At 33.6% G+C, this 18,048-nt stretch overlaps 2 protein-coding genes and 1 non-coding gene across 5 annotated transcripts; 2 read left to right on the top strand and 1 right to left on the bottom strand.

Moving 5' to 3' along the window:
• The first annotated feature begins 323 nt into the window (after positions 1-323).
• On the top strand, positions 324-12,425 carry LOC132298904 (dynamin-related protein 5A-like). The gene is made up of 16 exons (XM_059795257.1): positions 324-618; positions 2,339-2,402; positions 2,534-2,638; positions 2,930-3,031; positions 5,197-5,247; positions 5,402-5,463; positions 5,807-5,897; positions 7,159-7,223; positions 7,964-8,158; positions 8,378-8,497; positions 8,793-8,863; positions 8,963-9,188; positions 10,486-10,536; positions 11,166-11,394; positions 11,544-11,683; positions 11,769-12,425. The coding sequence occupies exons 1-16, from the start codon at positions 490-492 to the stop codon at positions 11,898-11,900; spliced, it is 1,833 nt and encodes a 610-aa protein (XP_059651240.1). The 5' UTR covers positions 324-489; the 3' UTR covers positions 11,901-12,425.
• Positions 12,426-13,376: 951 nt separating this feature from the next.
• On the bottom strand, positions 13,377-13,449 carry TRNAA-CGC (transfer RNA alanine (anticodon CGC)). The gene has a single exon. It is a non-coding gene; the product is annotated as a tRNA-Ala (tRNA).
• An 805-nt stretch (positions 13,450-14,254) lies between these two features.
• On the top strand, positions 14,255-17,838 carry LOC132298903 (uncharacterized). Of its 3 annotated transcripts, XM_059795255.1 has the most exons (3): positions 14,257-14,821; positions 15,655-15,799; positions 16,606-17,838. In XM_059795255.1, the coding sequence occupies exon 3, from the start codon at positions 16,678-16,680 to the stop codon at positions 17,278-17,280; it is 603 nt and encodes a 200-aa protein (XP_059651238.1). In that variant the 5' UTR covers positions 14,257-14,821; positions 15,655-15,799; positions 16,606-16,677; the 3' UTR covers positions 17,281-17,838. The 3 variants fall into 3 exon arrangements, with proteins under 3 accessions (XP_059651237.1, XP_059651238.1, XP_059651239.1); XM_059795254.1 differs by lacking the exon at positions 15,655-15,799 and having other exon boundaries at positions 14,255-14,821; XM_059795256.1 differs by lacking the exon at positions 14,257-14,821 and having other exon boundaries at positions 14,841-15,799.
• Positions 17,839-18,048: the final 210 nt, after the last annotated feature.

Consider the following 18,048-nt stretch of genomic DNA (forward strand, 5'->3'; position numbering starts at 1 on the left):
AGGGTATTTTTGTAATTTAAAAAATAATAATTTTCTATTTTTAATTTAACATTAAATGATAAGGTTAAATTTGTCATTTCACAGTCCGGTTAACGGGTCGGACTCGGATATTGAGGCAATGTGATAACTTTATAATAGTGTAGGGGTTTTTAGAAATAGGTTGGGGTTTTATGATCATTTAGTGATAGTTGTGGGGGTTTTAAGAAATTTGCCCTTAATTTATATTTATTTCCATCTGTTTAAAACATTGATTCGGTTAAAAGTGAAGAAATATTCTTCCGGGTCCGTTGGGCTATCCCCGCTTTGCTCCTTTGAAAAAAAAAGCTCCCTATTCTCTCTCTTCATTGTTCGTTCTAAATGAGGGCTCTGCAATCATCATTTTATAATAAAATGTGTCAACAACAGTTCCTGAAAATTAATTGAAAACCATCGTTAACACACAAAAACCGTTCCTGAACTCAGCAATATTTATTTTTTTACCAAAAAGAAATGGAGAATCTGATATCTTTGGTGAACAAAATACAGAGGGCGTGTACGGCCCTCGGAGATCACGGCGAAGGTAGCGCCTTGCCTACTCTCTGGGATGCCTTACCTTCCATTGCTGTTGTTGGCGGTCAGGTGTCTCTCTCTCCTCTTCAATGTTTCTTCATTTCGTGCCACATTTTTATTATAGATACTGATATACATATATTCGGTTTTTTTTTTCAATTTTATTTATTTATTTATTTATTTATTTTTTCTCCTTCTGAATCAGAACTTGCCACTCACTTATTTGATTTGTTCTGTTTTCCAATTTCCAAGCTTGACCTTGAACTTCCATTTCATGTATGCGCTTTTATATGTTCGCTTATATTTGAATATAGATTTTCCCCTTTGATCTCATATTTATTTGCTTTTTGTTCTTTTTTCTATTTCTAACTCCAATTTGAGCTCAAACTTCTGCTTCCATTTACGTGAGGATTAAATATTATTTTATTCTGTTTTTAAATTTTCATATTGAAATGTATTTTTCTTTTTTCTTTTAAAAAATATATTTTTGTTGGATGATATATTCATAAATTATAGCAAAAAAAATATACTATTTATTTATTTGCATTTTGCCCGAGTTTTGTTTAACTTCTAGAAAGTTTCACATTGATCCAAATACTTTCAGTTCTTTATTTGGCATGTATGCTGCTGTATTAATGTTATTTAAGTGAACAGATTAGTTTTTGACAAATGCAAGTTCTTATTGTACCAGAAAAAGTTACCATCAATGTTGACTATCTATTGGATCATAGTAATTAATTTTAATAATATTATTCTCTAGTTTTGCTGTCTTGTTTGAGGTCATGCTTGCTAGGTGAGATTTACAAGGCTAAACTTAAATTTTGATGGACTTGTTTACATAATATTGGCTTTTACATTTTCAACTGTATTTCCTTCAGGTCCTTAGTATTACCATTCTCTTCACTTCTAAATTGAAAAACTTCAAGCTTTTCATTGGTATAAATTTTGTTTATTACTAACAAATATGTGAAGTAATCAGTATATGCTGATAAATAATAATAAAAATAATATGCTTTAGTGGTGGAAACCGTCAGTGTTCAGTCATGAATTCATGTCTGCCTCTACCAGGCTTGATCTTTCAACAAGTTTCTATTTTTTCCGTTCCAGTTCTTGCACCAGAAATTTTCACCTTGCAGTAATCAATTGCCTGCACATACACTGAAGCCTGCAGGATAGCCTAGTGAAGAAATCCAAAAAAGAAAAAAGGATCCTTTCATTGCAATAATGGGGTGCATGCACATTTATTGTAGCATACTCAAACTGCACTTAGGATTGACGCTCCAGGAATCCAGATTGGTAAAACTGCATCTCAAAATTTTCCTAACACTTTTCTCCCATTTTACAAATTCACAAAGACATGGAGCATGAGATGTCCTAGAAGTTTGTGCAATGCTGTATTCTCAAGGAAGATGATAAATGTTTTGGATATTTGTAGGACAATTCTCTCTCTTTATGTTTTGGATATTTGTAGGGCAATTCTCTCTCTTTCTCTCTGTCTCTCTATTCCATGCACAAAACACCAACATGCCCATGGAAAGGCCTCTCTTTCTACCAAACTGCCATCTATCTCATCTATAATAGTCAATGTGAATCACTAGCTACCTTCCAATATGTCCATTTGTTATATCACAAAAGTTTCTGTGGGCTGTTTTTGAATCACTAGTCTAGGTTTCATGTTTTTGGTTAGTGATTCGCTGATCTTTACTGGAACCACGCAAATTGATTTGGGCTTACTCGTTATATTTTATGCGTAACATATTCATCATCCCATTTCTTTAATGGTTTGCAGAGCTCTGGGAAGTCGTCGGTGCTAGAGAGCGTTGTTGGAAAGGACTTTTTGCCTCGTGGATCTGGTAATTAATGCCTTTAATAAATTAACTTTTACATGTATGATTTTCCCGCATTTTATCTTATTAGACTTAACATGCTCAGTGACTTATAAATCATGTGAACTCTGGAAATGACACAACCATATCATATGCAGGTATTGTTACCCGACGTCCTCTTGTCCTACAGCTTCATAAGATTGATGAGGGAAGGGAATATGCGGAATTCATGCACCTACCAAGAAAGAGGTTCACTGATTTTGGTATATCCCTTATTATATAAATGATCTGAACATTATCATTTGTCATTTAGTCATCATTATTTTCGTATTCCGTAGCATGTATTTTCATCTATTGCTAGTTAGACTTGGGATATGACTCTCATTATTCTCAATTTGACGTTATTCAATTTTCTAGCTCAGTTTTCCTTGTTATTAACAAATCTATATTTTTCTCTACCTTTGGTTTATTTTATTATTATTATTATTTTTGGTTCTATATTTTTCGTTTTGTTCGGTCTCAGATGCTAAAATCTTGGCTACATTTTGTGCCAGCTGCTGTGAGGAAGGAGATCGCTGATGAAACAGATCGAGAGACAGGCCGCTCGAAACAAATTTCTACTGTTCCAATTCATCTCAGTATCTATTCCCCTCATGGTGAGATTAGATTTTGGGTCATTTTTGGTTATACGCCACTGGTTGTGTCATTTTTGCTAGTTAAACTGCACTGCATTTGAGAATTAAGAATTGCAATGAATCATGGTGTTTCAAAACATTTATGTACATTTCGGTGGACTCTGGTGTTCAATTGGACTCTTGGGTCCTGGCTCTCACGTTAACTCTGTACATTTTCAACTCATATAAACTAAATTATTTATTTCCTGCGAAAATATTAGAAAACTTTGTGCTCAAAGAACTTCTAACTTGGTAAAAGAATATTTTGGTGCAAACCATGTAATACTGTTCTCCATTTGAACCAATGTGTTCCCATTTATTTCCTCAGTATTCCAAGTTTCTTTTTTAAATTTTAAATTTTATGTTTTGAATTGCAAGCTCATAATTCAAATCTGACATATGACAAGCAATATGTAAAAAGAAAAATCCAAAATCAAAAGGAATCCATGAAAATAAAATAGTTTTTTTAGGGAACTTGAAAGATGGTAGTAGAGGATACAATTCATGGTTTAAAGAGAACAATTTTTAGAATCTAAAATGCACTATCATCATCTTACAACTAACACATACTCTCAATAAAGATGTAGGTAGTTATATTTGTTTTCACAACTGGTTGAAACAATATTTAGGTAGGTAATTTTTTCATAATTAGGAGAGTAGAGTAATGCATGAGAATTGTAATTTTGCATGTATACACTCTGACAATGTGACATGCAATAGTGTTAGAACTAAATGGTGAAAATTGAAATGAGGAAATGCAATGTTCAAGTCCTGGCTTGGATGTGAACGTGTTCTTGTCCTACTTTCTAAATACAAAAGGAGGAAGACATTATTTGGTGAGATAAAATTGGAATTAGAGAAATCAAACATCAAAGCAGAAGCCAATTTTATGGTCAATTAGGTGGTTTATGTAATTATTGTAAATTAGAATCTAGAGGTAATGACTTTCCATCTACATAAAATTGGTGGAGAGTGATGGTATCTAGAAGGCAGCTAGTGCAAAAAAGACATATTCTTGGCACCAAGTTTTGAAAAATTTTAGAATATTTATATTTGTATGTGCATATATGTATGCATCTATTACAGAAGACAAATAACATGGTGGGTGGGGCTAGTGTTGTAGCATATGATGATTTTAATAAGAGGAGGAAAAGAAACTGGAGACATGAACTTGTGCAAAGCGCATTAAGGTGTCAGGGAAGATATATTCCGGAGAGTTGGAAGGGTTAACTTTATGTATTTTATTATATATAATGAATCATTTTGAATTTAGTATGACAATAGCAGTCTAGCAAAATTAAAGACTGAAGATAGTTCTTGACATTTGAAAGGAGATTCTCTATCATAAGAGATTTGTGTTGACGTGAATTGTTCCATAATTCAAATGTAACACATATCTTTCCTGTGGTTGAGAGAGAGAGCTATTGCAGCCTTCAATGTGCTTCCGATTCAGCTCTTCAGGCCCTAATCAGATCCTCCTCTTAGTCAAGCTCTAGTTGCATTAGGCTTTTTGAGTTGATATTTCTCTATTGTGGCTCTTTCTAGCTTTCCTCTACTTGCTCATCTGATTCAATCCCGAATTGGTTCTTACTGTATTGTTGAATAATAGCAAGGGGCATTGTATTTGCAACTTGTGACAGTGTTACTATTTTATCTACAACTATGATCTTTATGTTTGTTATATTTTAAATCTTTCTTCTTTTCTTTTTCTTTCTTATTTTATTTATGAATTGCCAATATTCTTTACCCCACCCCAAAACTAAGATAAGCAATGACAAATTTAAGTGTTGCTAAAACTTCAAGTCATCCAAGAAATATATAATATTTGAGGAGGATTATTGGTAAGCTCAATGAATAAAAAGGAAGGACAATTTGTGCATGCAGAAAGACAATTAAGCTCTATCTGGAACTCTATTAATTACTACAAACAACAAGAACAAACAAAGCCTTTTCCCAACTACCTGGGGTCGGCTACATGAATTCTATTGTTCCGTCTTGCTTTATCTGAGGCTATAGCTTCACTACAGCTACATGTTATCATATCTTTCCTTACTAACTCTACTTAATTTGGTCTAACTCTACTAATTACTGTATGTAGAAATTTCTAATAACTTCTTCTGGTTGTTATGATTGTTTGATTTCTGTAGTTGTGAACCTGACACTAGTCGATCTCCCTGGGCTTACAAAAGTAGCTGTTGGTGAGTGAAGCATCTATCATCTTTTGCGTGTTTCCTTTTATGAATTAGTTTTGAATAAGTTTTCATTGGCTTTTTTTTTTTTTTTTTTTTTTTTTTTTGTCTTATTGTCCTTTTAAATAAAATATATATTACAATTTTAACTGAATTGTTGCAGATGGCCAGCCTGAAAGCATTGTGCAAGACATTGAGAATATGGTTCGGTCTTATATTGAAAAGGTAAATTAGTTTTAGAATTATGAAACTCCGTTTTTTTTTTTTTTTTTTGCTTTGGAGATAGATTATAACTTAATGAAAATTTTGGGTTGGTGCCCATGAAATTTCTTCAGAACACTCCCTGGGGACTTATTCATTTTATAAACATGTGAATTTTAGGAGTCGGTAATAATGTGATCTAGAATCTTCTTGTTTGAATAATTGTACACTGGATTCTTAATAATTACATGGGGTCAGTAATAAAGATGCATTTTTTTGTTGTTGAAAATTTTATGATGTATTGCATGGGATCAAATTTCACAAGGTGACATATTTAATAGGCTTATCTTTATTTGTAATCTTGCAGCCCAACTGTATAATTTTGGCAATTTCTCCTGCCAATCAAGATCTTGCTACCTCTGATGCAATTAAGATTTCTCGTGAAGTCGACCCCAAAGGTAAGATTAATAAACCTCTCTCTTCCTCCCTCGTATTCCATTAAACATTCCACCTCTTATTTAGAATTCGATAGGCTGAGGCATGCCTCACTAGTTGAATTACTGTTGTTTGGGGTCAGATAACTTGCTACAAGATGATTAGAATGAAAAAATAAAATTAAACAGGCAAAATAATAAGATCATTTTGGCAAAGGATAAAAAAGAGTAAATGAAATTCCCATTTGTCTTGGTGAATCAGATAAAAGATCCTAGCTTAACATGGGCAGACAGGTTTTTGTGATAGTGCAATCTTGTGTAGAATACACAATAGTGAATATGCTACAGGAAGAAGTTCCTTTGCAGATAAACTTGCACAGCTTGGCAACGAACTCAACTCAGTTAAGCTCTAAGTCAACCTTGGAAGTGCTTTTTTTAAAAAATTACATAGAAAATTTGTCAAGTAACTTGTTATAAATAGAGAAATTGTAAACAAAGTGCATTAAAATTTAATTCAGGAAACAAATACCTCACCACTTGCTTCAAGCATATGGGATCAGTAGTTATTCCTGGACAATGCTTAAGATATGCATTTCAAATTTGTTTAATGCTGAAGCATTTGTTTGGGTTGTCTATCTTGGTGCTTTGAGTAGAGTTTTTTTTCAAAAATAAAATAAATCATAATAAGCATGTACAATAAATAAAGAGTGACCGTTACAACTTAAGTTGATCAAGTCACATTGACATAGATTTTCTAATAATAAGATTTAGGGATTTTTTTATTATTCAATTCTTATACATTGGATTATTATATGCTATTTAATGTTAATATTTTTCATTTACACTTGCATAAGTGGTGTATGTGCCTGCAAATGCACGGAAGTCCCTAAGATTCTTCAAGGTTGCTTGACCATGTACAGTAGTGGATATTTTCCCAGTATTTCAGACGACAGACTTCATTTTCAATTTTCCATCAACTTCTTTTTTTTTTTTTGTTTAGAGCTCAATTGCCTTCGACTAGGAAAACCTTCGACTTTATTTGTTCAATAGATTTTAGCATTTCTATCATTTGAAATAAAAGATCTATTGAGACCTTTTCTTTTTCCTTTTGTGCGTGGGGAATATCAATATAATAAAGACCAAATTTTCTTGAACCTTCGAGATTGAGGACTTTCAGTCCCACTGTTTTAATATATATTCCATTTGATATAATAATGATGGCCATATTATCGTAGATGCCTTCTACACATTCTGATATTTAGTTTATTGGTTGTCATCTTTTCAGGGGAGAGGACATTTGGAGTTTTGACGAAGATTGATCTTATGGACCAGGGTACTAATGCAGTTGATGTAGGTTTGCTTTTGGATGTTGTCCAACAAAATAATTTCATAACAGTTCATTATTTTATTTCTGATTTTTTTTCTGACTTTGGATTAATATGCAACCACACACACATAGGAAGCCTGCTAAACTTTCCTTCTATCAGAAGTGCATGATTAAATGATGCATAATGATGTAACAATTAAATGGAACTTGAAGGGTAGTTGGTCTCTGGCATTTTCACCCTGTTAAGAAACCAAATATGACCTTATCATAACTGCAACTGAAAAATATAGGACAGAACAGTAAAGCACTACTCCATTTCAAACTCTTTCCATTGTAACTCTCCTAATTAACTGCACCATTTCAACCTCCATCCGCCATAACTACTACTAAAAATTTGTTAGCACTTAACTCTTCCAAAAGAAAGATAATCATTAAAAACTATTATGGTGAATTATAAGAGATAATAATAAAGGAAAAAGAAAAACAGAAATGTAGGAGTTCATTGCATGTCCCACTTCTAATATTTTATAACTCAGTGACTTGATCAAATATAATCTCATTTGTATTATTTGCTGGTTTATGTCTAGGATGATTTGCTATTTTACTCATCATTAATGTGGCAACCTTCTTTTACTTAGGTTTTTTTTTTTTTTTTTTTTTTTTTTTCCCAAAAAAAAAAGAAAAAGTAAATGTTAAGGCTTGTACAGGATTTGATTTTAAACACAAAAGTAGTTAATCTAATTTCTCCTGTGGGGTTTGTCAGATCTTGGAAGGAAGGTCGTATAAGCTACAATTTCCATGGATTGGCGTCGTGAATCGTTCTCAAGCTGATATCAACAAAAGCGTAGACATGATTGCTGCTCGGCGTAAAGAGAGAGAGTATTTTGCCCAGAGCTCAGAGTACAAACATCTTGTTAACAGGATGGGTTCTGAGCATTTAGGAAAGATGCTTTCCAAAGTAAGCAAATGTTTTTACTGACTGTATTTTTTACTTTTATTCAGTTTCCGACACATTTTTTTTAACACATGTTTATTGGTGCTATACTTATATTGTGTGGAGACTGGAGAGGCCTCAATCATGTGTTTTGTTAATTCTCTTTTAAACTTCTAGTTGACAATTTCATCATACTAATTCTTATTGTGATGGTTGATTTCATATTTTTGGCACTTTTTTCAGCATCTGGAACATGTCATCAAGTCTAGAATCCCAGGCCTTCAGTCTCTTATTAGCAAAACTATCATTGACTTAGAAACAGAATTGAGCCGTCTTGGCAAACCTGTTGCCACTGATACCGGAGTAAGTATCAGATTTTACTTTATGATTTTATTTTTCCCTTTCTTATTTATCGTTCTTTCGGCTTAATGTATCTGCATGAGACCCACTACATTTTGGTCTAAGTAGCTCAGTCATTAGGCAACAATTATATTGGCTGTTTTCAAGCTCTGCATAGGGTTTATGGCACTCTTAGCAGGCCCATGGATTCTCTAACTTAAGCGTTGTGTTTATCTAGAATTTTAAAATGCTTCATGCTTGTTCCAAGGTTGTGCTTATAGTATGAAGACATTTGTGATTTTTGTTCCCATTTGTGCAGGGAAAATTATACATGGTTATGGAAATATGCCGTGGTTTTGATCAAATATTTAAAGAGCATCTTGATGGCACGTATGAACTGTGAATCCGTTTCTGGGTTTTTTTTTTTTTTTGGTTTTCATGTTAATTCCTGATCTAACCTTTAGTTATGATGATGATTAATTTCGGCAGACGCTCAGGTGGTGATAAGATATACAACGTATTTGATAATCAACTTCCTGCTAATTTGAAAAGGTTGCAATTTGACAAGCAACTTTCAATGGATAATGTAAGAAAGCTGATTACTGAAGCTGACGGATATCAACCTCATCTAATAGCTCCTGAACAAGGATATCGCCGTCTAATTGAATCTTCACTAGTTACCATTAAAGGTCCTGCTGAAGCGGCTGTTGATGCGGTATGCATCTAAACATAGAACAGCATTTTACACCAACATTTTATGCATTTTGTGATTGCACCATAGTAACTTAATAAGTGCCGAGTAGTGAACTTTTCAAATTCAAGCTTTGCTTGGTTGAGAAGTCTGGTGGATCTTGAGCTTGGCCTGAAATTGACCTGAAAACATTGAGTGCTGAAGTACACAAGCCTAGTACTTGGAAAAAAGAGGATCCAATTGAACAGCATAGTCTAGGCTAGCTTTTTCTCACATGACTTGGTATTGGGCTTTATCATCTACTTCTAATTTTTTTTTTTTTTTTCCTGAGAAATAGTCAAATAGATAAAATTAAAGGCACTGATCCAATGGGTGTGTTGACACCAGATATATGACAAAAATTGGAAGTATGTGAAGCTGAGTTCAGAAACTATATTGGAATTATGCAGTACTATACATCTCTTAATGCTTTTGACCTGACGGAATAACTCTTATCTTAGTACTGAAGTTCAAATAAATGGTTGGAAAATTAGAATTTAGAACTATGATGAAGTTAGTGCTGGCTGTTGTAAGCTTCCTTTTAGTGTCGATTTGAATGTAGGATCAAATTCAGGAATTTAATTGTTTCAAATTCTATAATTTTTATGTCTTTGCATGTTCATCAGCCTGTCCGAGCAAGCCTGAGAGATCAAACTTGGCTTGAATATCTAATGAGCCTCCAGTTTCAACCGAAGCTGGACTTGTACACGGCAACAAATTAGCTTGAGTGAGCTTAAAGAGAGAGAGTTGTTGGACTCGGGTAGCAATCCCTGCCCCACTCCCCCATAGAAATGAAACTATATATATAAAATAAAATTAAAAATTAAAAAAAAAAAATGATCGAGACTTTTCCTATATGGTTGTGCATTTGAGAGGTTCTAGAAGGAAATTCTTTAAGCATCTCTCTAGGTGTATGTATGTTGCATTCATGGATGCATATGTTTTGCCTTGTGTTTTTCAAATGCTTTTAGTGGTTCTTCATGAGCAGGTCATGTCATTGTCCCTTTATCTAAAGGAGTTCCATTTCGAGTTATTTATGTCCCCTTCCTTTCTGATTTATAATTTTGTATGCAAACATCTCTCATAATTTGCTCTCTGTAGTTCACCCCATTTTGACCATCTGAAGAAAAATGCTATTTAAAAAAATAAACATGAATTTTTTGTGAAGTTTCCTGTAAGAAAATTTCGAGATGATATTTTATGTTTATTCTACATTTTCTTTTCCAGGCTGAAATTCTTGATATGACCTTGAAGCTTGATACTTTTTTTGCAATGGTTTCAGATTCATGCTATACTGAAAGAACTGGTTCTCAAGGCAATTGGTGAGACTGTGGCAAGTCCCCAGACCTTCTCTGTTATATTAGGTTAATGGATTTGATCTTAGGTGACCCTATTTCCAGAGCAGCTTCGGCTGCTTTCAAGCAACATACAACTTTTCAATCCTCTGAAGCAGCCAAAGGTGCTCTTGCAGTGGGATCAGCCTTTAATTTTATGTGTACATGGTAATGGAGTAATGTGGTACGCAATAAAGTTCAGATATTGCTACTTATTGTACTGTGAGGGAAAAAAAAAAAAAAAAAAACTAAATGAAGTTAGCTTTTGAGATTTACACTTTATAGTCTTGAAACAAAACAAAAAATAACAAAATAAAAAAGTGATAGCTGATAATTGTAAAAACAGTTTCATTCATCTTGTTTAATGGAGTGATTCGTATTTCTCATTGTCACAGTAATTACACATAAGTTGATCAATAAAAAAGTTAGCTTTTGAGATTTACACTATATAGTCTTGAAACAAAACAAAAAATAACAAAATAAAAAAGTGATGGCTGATAATTGTAAAAAGAGTTTCATTCATCTTGTTTAATGGAGTGATTAGTATTTCTCATTGTCACAGTAATTACACATAAGTTGATCAATGAATATTTTACTTACAAACAGATGCCTGCTTCTACGGCTGCAGGAGCTGAAACAGTATCCCACTCTGAGAGTGGAGGTTGGAAATGCAGCTTGTGAGTCATTGGACAGGATGAAGGAAGAAAGCAGGAAAGCAACTCTGCAGCTGGTAGAAATGGAGTGCAGTTACCTGACAGTTGATTTCTTTCGGAAGCTTCCTCAAGACATTGAGAAGGGTGGAAATCCAACACATTCAATATTTGATAGATATAATGAGTCATATCTTCGGCGAGTTGGTAAGTAGCAAGGCTATTATATAGTTGCCGTGATTTTAACCAACAAAGGAAAAGATTTTAGTTGCATGCAACTCACCACTTAGTAGCATGTTTTGTGCTGTTCTAATAAAGTTTGTGGTCTTGGTTTTCTCCCTCTCTCAATCAAATAGGAACAACCGTCTTATCTTATGTCAATATGGTTTGTGGAGGTTTGAGGAACTCCATCCCCAAGTCCATTGTCTATTGTCAAGTCCGTGAGGCTAAACGCAGCTTACTCGACCATTTCTTCACTGAGTTGGGTAAAAAGGAGGTGAGGATTTGTATTCCAAACCCTCAAACTAAACCCAAGGTAAGAGGAGGAAATGCTTATTTTCATTTACCAAATTGTTTTGCAGGGGAAACAGTTGGGTTCATTGTTGGATGAGGATCCAGCAATAATGCAGCGTCGTGTTTCTATTGCAAAGAGGCTGGACCTATACAGAAGTGCCCAAACAGAGATGGATGCAGTTGCCTGGTCTTCTAAGTAGAGAGCAATATTTAGATCCTGTTTGGTTCTCTTTTCCCAAATAACAGTGAAAACAGGAACTGGTTTATACATAAGAGCCAATGTTAGTAAAAGACACTCAGCCAAATGAATTTTGGAGCTGTTTTCTGGTTTTTCTTCTCTTTTTCTTTTATCAGAAAATAGATTATAACAGGCCCTGTTTTTTGTTTCTCCTTTCTTTCTTTAGTAATTGGAATTTATAATAGCAGGGCAATGTTCTTTTATTCGTGACTCTAATTCTTCGTCTGTACCTGTGAGGAGGGCTGATTGTCTTCTTCTTCTTTTTCTTTTTCTTTTTTTTTTTCTCTCTTTTAGTACATTTTTTTTTCCCTCTCTTTTAGTACATTTTTCAAAGATTCATATAATAAGATCTATTTGTATCCATGGTTTTATCCTAATTTCATTATCGGTTCTCCTCTGATGTAAAGATCTCATTATTATATTGATGATATAAACACTTTGATGCCCAAACCAAGGACATGCACTGTCTATAAAAATGGAGAACACAATTTGTATTTCTTTTGTTTCAAGAAAAACAATTTCAACCTAAAAAACACACACACACAAAGCTACAACCACCATGAGCCAACAGGGCAGCAGAAACAACAAGATGAACATAAAATAGAAAGCTAACAATGAAATGCAAAGTAAAACTAGCCATCAAACAATCTGAAGAGGGATATATATATATATATAAATGCTGCACAATAAAGGATATAATCTGCAACTAATCAACTTGACAATCTGAATATGGAGCTCCCATGCAATGATCAAACCTCCCACCTGATAGCTTGAGAATTTTTAAGATTCAACCGAAAAGATTGCAATTTATGATGAGCACTGAATATTATATATGTTGTTGGACTTCATCATGTGTTTGGAACTTTGGACAAGTGTGTGATCTAACTAATAATAATTTTTTATTTCCTGCGTGAGAATTGAAGTTTGAGCATGAGAGTTATAAAATCAAATACAAATATTAAGTTTGTTTATAGTCTTGTCATTCCAATCCCGCTGCAAAAATAAAACTAAAATAAATTTTAAAATGTTATATGTATATATATATATAATTGTGTGGGGTTCCCAAATGGCCAAATGGTTTAAGCCATCAATGAGATCACATATGGTTTAAGCCATCAATGAGATCACATATTGAATGAAGAACAAGACCACATTTGTGGCTTACAAGGGAAGACTACCCGTGGCTTACAAGGGAAGCTAGATTCTAAGCCTATAAAAGGCAATATGGATGTACTGCTTTGATACACTGAAATGAAAAGTTACTTTCATTTCTCTCTGTCTCTCTCTCTCTGAAAGCTATTCTCATTTAATATTACTCTATATATATATACACACACATATATTTATTATATAAAACATGTTCTCTTTCCCTAAGAAGTCTTTTCTTGTTCAAAATCAGTTTGCTATGTAAGGAGTCAAAAAAACAAAACTGAAATAATGGAGGTGCGGGGAATCGAACCCCGTGCCTCTCGCATGCGAAGCGAGCGCTCTACCATATGAGCTACACCCCCGGATGATGATGCTTGCATTCAATGTTTAATTATTTATCTTAATTGTCAATGTATATTATTGAAACTATGCTAGTTCAAAGGCCTCTAGTGTCACACCAATTTTCAAACTAAGCTTAATAAATTAAGGGGGCCTAAATTATGATCAAGTTGCTTTTGAATTATTGGATAGATAGATAAGTCATCCCTCCTCACTCATAAATTTTAGTTTTTTAAAAAATTAGATGAAAAAGAATGATCAATTTTATGTATAATGTGAAGTGACATTATCATACTTAAAAATTATATTTTTTTCAAAATTAGTGTAAAAAGAATGACTAATATTGTGTATAATGCGAAATGACATGATTGTGCTTAACTTATTTTGGTCCAACTATATAATGAGGTTAGTATGATAAATATATATATATATAATCATCTCATTCATTTCCAAACAAAAAAAGGACACATTCCCTTTAGAATGTTTTTCATATTTTCTACTACTGTTTTCACTTACTTTTCCATCATTCTTAACAAAGGAAGCATTTCTCAATGGGAGCAATTTAATATTTTTTTTTTAATTTATTTTTTATTTTTTGAGGTAGTAGATTAGAAAGTAATTCATTGAAATATTAATTTTAAGAAAAGACATTAGATCTCAAATTCCAAAATTAAGAGGTGCCAATAACTGAGTTATGGAGGCATTGCTTTCAAATGATATACTGAAACATTAATTTTAACAAGAAATATTATATTCTAAGTAATATATTGAAACATTAATTTTAAGAGATTCCATTCTAAGCAATATATTTAACCATTAATTTTAACAACAAATATTATACTAGAGAATATATTGAAACGTCAGTTGTAGCAAGAGATTCAGAGTGGTATAATTTTAGGAGGGCTTCTAATTTTGTTAATAATTGCTCATGAAACAACACTTCTGGATTGGCCAAACGAGAACTCAACAATACTTCTGGATTGTCCCAAAACATAAAAAAACAATACTTGTGGATTTCCCCAAACCATAAAATAACAAAATAATTCTGGATTGGCCAAAAATAGAAAGAAAAAAAAAAAGAAAAAAGAAAAAAACATCGCTTCTAGAACTGTAAAGGTTTACTGGTGTAAGTAATGAGAAGTTAGTTTCCGGTATATTCGCGCCACAGTTTGACAACCTCCTATTTATATATGAGAGATTGTGATTTGCCCTTAATTGCGTCCCGCAAATTCACTTCTCATCTCTCTCGTCCTTAGCTTTCCAAACCCTAGTTTTTTTTTTTTCATTACTATTTTCATTCTTATATAAATATTTCCTCTGCTACAATATATCTGATCGATTATGGAATGGTCAAGGAAATCTGCTACAAATGCTTATTTTGATACTCTCAAACTGGTAATATATCTAATTTCGTTCTCTCTCTCTTTATTTTTTTGTATTTATTTATTAGTTATACACATATATGTTAGTTTCTGTTTATGAGAACAATTAAAATTATGATTAAAACTGAGTTAAGATGGAAGATTTCTTGTGTTTCGTTGTTCTCTAATTCCAGGATGTTATAGTTCATTTTAAAGCTTTTAAAGATGTGAATAAGTCAATTATAAAAACTATAGTTAAATTACTAACATAATCCTTTCATATATATACACATACATGTATTTATGTATAACTATAAGTTTATAACCCTCAAAAGACGGTGCCATTTGCCATTGTATTGATAGTCTTCATGCTCTTCAACGTTTTGTTTTTCTTAATTCTAGTTTTCTGTATATATGCATGGAGTCCGGCTTAGTATTAAAACAAAAACATTAAAATTATGATTCTTGAGGATTGGGATAAATGTTGAATTTCTGATAAATTACTAACGTAATCCTTTCATATATATAATATATATATACACATGTATTTATGTATAATTATAAGACTATAATCAATACAATGGCAAATGTCACCTTCTTTAAAATTATGATTCTTGAGGATTGGGATAAATGTTGAATTTCTGAAAAGCTAGAGAGAAATAATAGCTCTTAGATACAACCAACCTAAAATAAAAATCTGATTCATAAATTTATGGAATGATACATAAACATATTCAAATGAAAACAATATCAATAAAAGGTGGAAATGGTACGTTGGCTTATGCAAAGAGAAATGCTTATTGTCAGACTCTCCATACTTGTGCAATTTGTTTCAATTATGTTATTTCTAATGTGATGTTGTGGTAGTGTGACGTCCCATACCCCAGGGGAGACGTTGCTGGCACTTATAAGGGGATGCCTCCTACATGTGTAAACATGTTTCAAATTGAAACCGTGAGCACATAGAGTGCAAACCGGACAGTATCTACATAGTGTGGGCGGTACATAAGAGGTAGTCTCGTTGATCGCTGAAAATTATTTTATATTTTTCACTGTGATGATGCAGTAGTCTCTCTTCTTCTTCTTCTTCTTCTTCTTTTATTATTGCTGAGAGAACAGGAAGGAAAAACTGGCCACAAATAGGGTTTGTGGTTTTCCAAAAAATTGGTAGGAACAATGTTTCTTTCTTTTTTAACCGTAAGACATTCCACTCCTTAGGAGTAAAAGGGCATGCCAAAGCCATTGAAGATATGGCATGGCATCTTAAAAGTTGGGGTGGGATTATGGGTTCCATTCTTACCATTGACATAAAGGGGTAAAATGTTCATTTGAGTTTCATTTTTTTCCAACTGGCTTGTGAACACCCGGAGTTTTTTCTTTTCTTCTTATTTTCTTCCTAATCGTGTCAATTCCATCACTGAGAAACCTTCCATATGGAGTCTTCCAAGAATCAGAATTGTCAAGATTGCTTTTCTTGAATGTGCTTTTTGAAGAATTAATCATCTCTGAAGTAATGTCACTTCAAATTTCACTTCTGTATGTGACCATTACCATAATTTTTAGAACACCAATGCTCATCTATTGTTGCCCAATGGACAAAGAAATAAGTAGTATTTTAGGCATACTTCTCCATAATCTTTAAGTGAAGTTGATAGCTGCTTCTTCAAGAAATTTCCAGCACAATGGTTTCTGTATTGTTAATTAACTGGAGATAATCTTTTAATATTTTTACTTTATGAAGTATATTATTCCAAACACACCCTCTGAGATGGAAAACTGAAATGAAGATGCTAACTTTATTTTTTTCTATTCATACAGTGCAATGAACACTTAGAACAAGGCAACTTATGTAAAACACAAGAGTTAGAGAGCAACGAGTTTATATCAGCCATGGCAGCAGGCATGAGTGCAAAACTAATCGTGGAAGTCACATCCGAGGTGTCCTTATCAACAATAGCCTTAGCAGCAGCAGCTCGACAAACTGGTGGCAAGCTTGTATGTATTCTTCCAGAGCCAACACAGGACGAAGTGCAGAAAGTAATTGAAGATTCAGGTTTGGATGACATAGTAGAATTTAAAACTGGAGACCCTGTTGAGCTTTTGCCAAATTACGAAAACATTGATTTCTGTCTTGTCAATTGCAAAACTGACAATTATATGAGATTGCTAAAGTTGCTGGATGTTAATCCTAGAAGATCAGTGGTGGTGGCAAATAACTTGTTGGAAGGGAGAAAAGGGTTGGGTGGCCATGTCAAAGGAATGGAAAACAAGGTTAAAGTAAGATCTATGAAGCATCCTATAGGGAGAGGCATGGAGATCACTATGATTGGGAAGGGCACTGAGACTGGAGTAGGAGATCGCAGCAGAAGATGTGTTCATAGAACAGATAGAAAAGGTGGTTTTGTGAAGAGGACTGATAAAAGCAAATGGATTGTCAAAGTTGATGAGAAGAGTGGTGAGGAACATATTTTCAGGTTGCCTAAAACTTTTTAGGCTTGTTTCTGAACAGAGTTAATCTTGCACTCTCAGAATTTGGTGTTTGCAAATGAAAGAAGGGGTTTCCACATTCAATCGTGGGCAGCAGTTAAAGTGCTCCACATGACACTTATGATACCGCTGCAACACAGAGGCTGAGTATGTGGTTGCGTTCCTTTTCCCTCAAGGACCAATTTTATGGTGATGGTGGGCACTCTAAGCCGATCATGGGACAAACTGCGAGGGTCATCAGAGGAAGTTGCTGTATCCAAGATTGCATGTTTTGCAAAGTATCCTTGCCCAAGATTGCATGTGTTGCAAAGTATCCTTGCCCAAGATTATCTCTGTTGCACCCAACCAGATTTTAAGCACAGCTGTACGAGTTTTGTGACTGAACATACGCCAGATTAAGATACTTTCAAATGTCACTAAACTTCATATTGTTTTCTGGTGGTTAAAGGCTTTTCCAATCACGAATACACTTTTGTGATGTTCTTTGATTTATTTATAGTTGTAGAAATGAAAAATAAAAAGTAGTTGTTTGACACTCTGGTGTTCTTTGATCTGTCTCTGTCTCTCTCTCTCTCTCCCTCTGATTGAAGTGCAGGAGGTAATCTTGACTGTATTAGTAAAACTAGAATTTTAGACATCTAACAACGAATTCACCACACCGTCCAGAACTATGATGCATAAACATTGACACAACAATGCAAGAGAGAACACTCTGCAATGAACAGACTTTTGTGTGGTGTATGTACGTATATATGCACTCTTGATAAGCACTTT

This window comes from Cornus florida, unplaced genomic scaffold (assembly GCF_030987335.1).
Source record: "Cornus florida cultivar Cherokee Brave unplaced genomic scaffold, ASM3098733v1 CherokeeBrave_3.0.0_Hap2_Chr03, whole genome shotgun sequence".
Taxonomy (NCBI): Eukaryota; Viridiplantae; Streptophyta; class Magnoliopsida; order Cornales; family Cornaceae; genus Cornus; species Cornus florida.

Excerpts from the sequence above, each read along its gene's own strand:
- LOC132298904 (XM_059795257.1), top strand. The coding sequence starts at position 490 with ATGGAGAATCTGATATCTTTGGTGAACAAAATACAGAGGGCGTGTACG. Across the intron at positions 11,395-11,543 it reads GTCATATCTTCGGCGAGTTG|GAACAACCGTCTTATCTTAT; the intron begins GTAAGTAGCAAG and ends TCAATCAAATAG. Across the intron at positions 11,684-11,768 it reads CTGAGTTGGGTAAAAAGGAG|GGGAAACAGTTGGGTTCATT; the intron begins GTGAGGATTTGT and ends ATTGTTTTGCAG.
- LOC132298903 (XM_059795254.1), top strand. The coding sequence starts at position 14,768 with ATGGAATGGTCAAGGAAATCTGCTACAAATGCTTATTTTGATACTCTC. Across the intron at positions 14,822-16,605 it reads ATTTTGATACTCTCAAACTG|TGCAATGAACACTTAGAACA; the intron begins GTAATATATCTA and ends CTATTCATACAG.